Source organism: Chanodichthys erythropterus, chromosome 16 (assembly GCF_024489055.1).
Source record: "Chanodichthys erythropterus isolate Z2021 chromosome 16, ASM2448905v1, whole genome shotgun sequence".
Taxonomy (NCBI): Eukaryota; Metazoa; Chordata; class Actinopteri; order Cypriniformes; family Xenocyprididae; genus Chanodichthys; species Chanodichthys erythropterus.
Genome location: NC_090236.1, coordinates 35083492 through 35089347, shown reverse-complemented (window position 1 = coordinate 35089347; position 5856 = coordinate 35083492). Strand labels below are relative to the sequence as shown.

The following is a 5856-nucleotide window of genomic DNA, read 5'->3' as shown; positions in this document are numbered from 1 at the left end:
ATCAAACCACAGCTGTTCTTATATATGAGGCACAAAGGATTTGTGAATTTTGTAAAATTTAATTGAGTGTATAATGGTTTCGCTGGGTAATTCACAAGTTTACACGTACATGAAATCAAAATAAAGTAATTTGTATAGTAATTATGTGTATTTGGCGTGCTGTCCGGGGGAGAGCTCCGAGCTCTGAATTTGGCCCGAACCCAGAGTACTCCCCCTCCTTAAAGGTGCTAAAGAGGATGTTTTGTTTTATACATTTTTGCAATATTACTTGAAACTGTCTTTACTAACTGATAAAAGACTATTTATTAGGTGCACTGAAAGGAATAATATTAATATACATCATCTGTGCACGAGGTAGGGCCTTAAAAACATCAGCCAATCATCGCGTAAACGATTGGCCCTCTGGCTTGTCAATCACTGCCATGACGTTCCTTGTGAGAGACGAGCGCCGCTGCGCGCTCCAGTAACTTTCCACACTCCACAGGCGCTGCATGCAATGTTTTTGTCCGGAGACAGGAGTAACAACTGCAGATTATGAGTTACCTGCGGTGAGTCCGACATAATGAATCCACTAACACGATACAGCGAATGCCGGTGGTAAACAAACACTCGTGTTCCAATACTCGTGCACGAGTTTTAGGAGGTGTTCCCTCGAAATGAGCTGTGAAGGAGGGGGGTTGTTCTTACGCATGCGCTCATTTCAAAAACTCACTAACAGTCTTTGGTTTCTCAGTCGACGAAAAGATCCTCTGTAGTACCTTTAACTGGGATAGAAACCAGCCAAGAGTGAGGTGATGGGGTGGTGGAGGGATGCTGTGAAACTTGTCACGGATAGAGGTGAGAGACGGCTTTATATACCGGCTTTCTCTTGCATTGATTGGTTGATTTACCTTAACGTGTGCCTCCTGAATTTAGTTAAATAAAACTTTATTTAGTGCTATAAAATTATTTAGTGTTCTTTCAGGTGATTCATAAATTATAAACTAATCCTTCATTTGACTGACTTTGTCAAAATGAGTCAAATCAAATGTATAAGCAATTTATACATGTTTCTAGTGTCACTTTTTGCAAACAGTCCAAACTAGTGTTGTTTGAATAATAAACTTAAAGAATAATAAAAGTATCACTCATCCTGCAGATTATTTGAATATTAAAGGATTAGTCCACTTTTAAATAAACTTTTCCTGATAATTTACTCACCCCCATGTCATCCAAGATGTTCATGTCTGCTGTTCGTCAGTCAAAAAGAAATGAAGGTTTTTGATGAAAACATTCCAGGATTATTCTCCTTATAGTGGACTTCAATGGACACCAAACGGTTGAAGGTCAAAATTACAGTTTCAGTGCAGCTTCAAAGGGCTTACCGGATACCAGACGAGGAATAAGGGTCTTATCTAGTGAAACGATCGGTCATTTTCTAAAAAAATACAACTGTATATGCTTTATAAATACAAAATATCACCTTGAACGTACTTCCGCTTTCCGCATTCTTCAAAAAGCTTACGCTTTTACGCTTTTACGTCACTGGCGCCACGTTCATTCCGTAAGTAGAATAGGGAAGGCATAGGACATACAGCGTAAGCTTTTTGAAGTATGCGGAAAGTGGAAGTACGTTCGAGGTGATATTTCGTATTTATTAAATAAAGTTGTGTTCGATTTTGCTGTATTTGGCCGTGCAGTCGTTTGGGTGGCTCGCCAATGTATTTGATTTCTCTAATACATAAAATAAGTACGCTTGACCAGAGTTCTTATGGGGAGAAGATTTTATTGAAGGTAGTAGTGTAGCACAGTTCTTCAGCACTGATGTCATCGTGTCGGCCTTCAAAATATCTTAACCCAAAGTTCTGTCTGTGGGACAGAACTTTATACATGAAGCCAAAAGGGCTACAAACAATAGAACACTGTTAGGACCTCCCACAGGAGATCGATCTACTCTGAGCAATGCTGTTTGTTTGTCATTCACACCCATCAGTTTCTGTGGGCCATACGTCTATATGGGCCATTTGGTTCACACCTTTACAAACACAGAGTTGATTGTATCTGAGGCACAGTGACAATGTAAATGCATCTAACTAAAGATAATGAAAATACACATAATCTTTCAGTTGTTTATCATTGAGTTTATAATCTGTTAAGTTGTTGATTATATTAAGAAAATTAGTATTTATTTCTTTTATTTTATTTATTTCAGAAAACTACCTCAAGTACACTTCTATGTGTATATGGTCACTCTTGTGCAATAAACAACTAAACTCTATCTGATGACTCCGACTCCCTGACCAGAGTTCTGCAGCAGTCAGTAACATATACACCAGCTTTCAGTGGGGCAATCCCCAACACTGAGCAAAAACTGGAGCAAAGAGCTTAAAACGTCTCGGGTTACGAGTGTAACCCTTGTTCCCTGAGTAAGGGAACGAGACGCTACGTCGGATGACGTGATGGGAACCCTCTGTATTTTGTGTTCGTGAAGCACCTCTGTATCCAACCAATGAAAAGACGTGACGTCAGAGGCGGGTGACATCACGGATCAGGAAGCTATAAAGCACACCTGAACACAAAGCACGCCAGCTTCTGTAGGTTGTCTGAAGCAAGCGCACCAGGTATGCGGGAGATACGGCCACGTGACGTAGCGTCTCGTTCCCTTACTCAGGGAACAAGGGTTACACTCGTAACCCGAGACGTTCCCTTTCGTGGGAACTATCGACGCTACGTCGGATGACGTGATGGGAACGCAATCCCAACTACGCCGTCTCTCCAAGTGCCTGGCTGCTATCTCGTAGCACCCTGGCCCCCGGAGTGATATTAAGATGAAGATTATAAAATCTGATGAAGGTGTGCTGGGATGACCATCCAGCCGCACCGCAAATGTCGTCCATAGAGACACCAGACAGAAGAGCTCTGGACGCGGCCATACCTCTCGTGGAGTGAGCCCGCACCATCAAAGGACACGGGCGCCCCACCGTCTCATACGCAAGTGAGATGGCCTCGACCACCCACTTGCTCATCCGCTGTTTAGATGCTGGGCCCCCTTTCTTAGGGGACCCATAACACACAAACAATTGTTCTGTTTTTCTCCACAGGGCAGCTCTGTGGACATACGCATCTAGTGCTCTTACAGGGCAAAGCAGATTCTTTCTTTCCTGATCCACATTTGTGAAAGGAGGCGGGCAGAAAGCCTCCAGTACAATGGGGCCTGGGACCCTCGTCGGAACCTTTGGAACATATCCCGGCCTGGTATGTAGAAAGGCTTTCACCATACCAGGCGCGAACTCAAGACAGGATGGAGCGACTGACAGCGCTTGTAAATCACCAATTCTCTTCAGAGAAGAGACGGCCAAGAGAAAGATAGTTTTGAGTGTCAGGAACTTGTCTGACACCTCTTCTATTGGCTCGAAGGGAGCCTCAGCCAGCCCTTGGAGCACAATAGTGAGGTCCCAGGTCGGGGTCTTTGTGCGCACCACAGGCCTCAACCTGAGTGCACCACGGAGGAAGCGTACTACTAGGGGGTCTCGACCCAGCGAGGAGCCCCCTACAGGGATATGATGAGCCGAAATAGCGGCCACATATACTTTCAGCGTGGAAGGGGTTAAACCTTCCGAGAACTTTTCCTGAAGGAACCGAAGCACGTCTAAGACTGAGGAATGGACCGGGTCCAAATTATGCTGTTCACACCACAGAGAGAACACTTTCCATTTGTATAAGTACAACTTCCTCGTGGAGGGAGCTCTGGAATGAAGGATGGTCTCCACAACCTCGGTTGGGAGACCAGTTTCTATGAGCCTTGCCCCCTCAGGGGCCAGGCCCACAGTTTCCACATTTCTGGGCGGGGATGGAGAATCGTGCCGCCCACTTGAGACAGAAGATCCTGCCTGAGAGGAAGCTCCAAGGGAGAGCCGTGCAGTAGAGACATTATGTCTGAAAACCATATTCTGGTCGGCCAGTAAGGGGCCACCAATATTAGGTCTACCTTCTCCTGGCGAACCTTTTCCAGAACTCCCGGGAGCATTGAGACTGGGGGGAATGCATACAGACGTAGCCTCGGCCACGTCTGTAGCATGGCATCCAGCCCTAGAGGTGCTGGGTGCTGAAGTGAGTACCACAGAGGGCACTGAGCTGACTCCTCTGTGGCAAAGAGATCGACTTGAGCTCGACCGAAAGTTTTCCATATCAACTCCACCACCTCGGTGTGGAGTTTCCATTCCCCCGGTCTCGCGCCCTGCCTCGACAGGGCGTCCGCTCCCACATTCAACCGCCCGGGGATGTAAGCTGCTCTCAGCGAGAGGAGCTTCCCCTGGGACCAGAGGAGGATGCGGCTGGCCAACTTTGATAATGGTCGAGACCGCAAACCCCCCTGATGGTTGATATACGAGACCACCGTAGTGTTGTCCGTGCGGACCAACACATGACAGTCTCTCAGGTCGGGGAGGAAGTGTTTTAGTGCAAGGAACACCGCCATCATCTCCAGCCGATTTATGTGCCAGGAGCGCTGATGGTCCTCCCACAGACCCTGAGCTGAGCGGCCACTCATGACCGCTCCCCAGCCCGTGAGGGAAGCGTCTGTCGTAAGCATTACACGACGACCAGAAGTCCCCAGCACGGGTCCCTGGGTTAGGAACCAAGGCTTCTTCCACATGACCAGAGCACGAAGGCATCGCCGCGTGACTTTGATCATGCGAAAAGGATTTCCCCTTGGGGAAAACCCCTTGGTCCTGAGCCACCACTGTAGGGGTCTCATGTGCAGAAGGCCAAAAGTAATAACGTTGGACGCAGCTGCCATCAGACCCACCAGTCTCTGAAACTGTTTTACAGTGAGTGACTGGCCTAACTTCACCCCTTTCACGGCCCCGAGAATGGAATTCACACGAGCAGGGGACAACTGCGCCTGCATCGTGGTGGAATCCCAGATTACACCTAAGTAGTTTGCAACCTGACTCGGGACCAACACACTCTTTTTGGCGTTGAGCCTCAGCCCAAGCCTCTTCATGTGCGACAGAACAACATCTCGATGTTGAACTGCCAATTGTTCTGTTTGAGCTAATATCAACCAATCGTCGATATAGTTCAGCACGCGGATGCCCTGGAGTCTCAGCGGAGCCAGCGCTGCATCCACGCACTTCGTGAACGTGCGGGGTGAGAGGGATAGGCCGAACGGAAGAACCCTGTATTGGTAAGCTTCGCCCCCGAAAGCAAACCTGAGGAACTTCCTGTGTGAAGGATGGATGGATACATGAAAGTATGCGTCTTTCAGATCTATCGCTACAAACCAGTCCTCGGACCTGATCTGAGGGATGATCTGTCTGAGTGTAAGCATTTTGAACTTCAGCTTCTTTACGGATCGATTTAGCACACGTAAATCTATGATCGGACGCAACCCTCCATCCTTCTTCGGAACAATGAAGTAGCGGCTGTAAAAGCCCGACATTTTGCTGGGAGGGGAAAGCCTTTCTATAGCCCCTTTTTGCAAAAGCGTCGTTACTTCTTGCTCCATCACCAGAGACTGCTCTGGGGTTACCACCGTGGGAAGCACCCCGTTGAACCTGGGCGGTCGTGAACCGAACTGAATTCTGTAGCCCTGTTCTATCATGAGCAGCACCCACTTCGAAACATTCGGGAGATTTTTCCACTCTTCCAAATATTCTACTAAGGGAACCAGTCTCTCGAGACTGGTCTCTGGTGTTTTTTGAGCACTTGGCTCGTCCATCTGACGCGGCGCACCGGCAGACAGGCGAATCACGTGCTGACCGACCCCCCTCGGAGGATCGGTGGAGACCGCTGCGCCCTGACTCACACTTGGTGGCAGGGTTGGCAGAACGGTCCCCTGAGGGCACCGAGGAGGACCCGATATCCGAATCCTCC

The 5856-nt window shown here is 47.9% G+C and overlaps 1 protein-coding gene across 1 annotated transcript; it reads right to left on the bottom strand.

The window, feature by feature from the left end:
- Positions 1 to 2741: 2741 nt before the first annotated feature.
- Positions 2742 to 3926, bottom strand: LOC137003801 (uncharacterized). The gene has a single exon (XM_067364081.1). The coding sequence runs from the start codon at positions 3924 to 3926 to the stop codon at positions 2742 to 2744; it is 1185 nt and encodes a 394-aa protein (XP_067220182.1).
- Positions 3927 to 5856: the final 1930 nt, after the last annotated feature.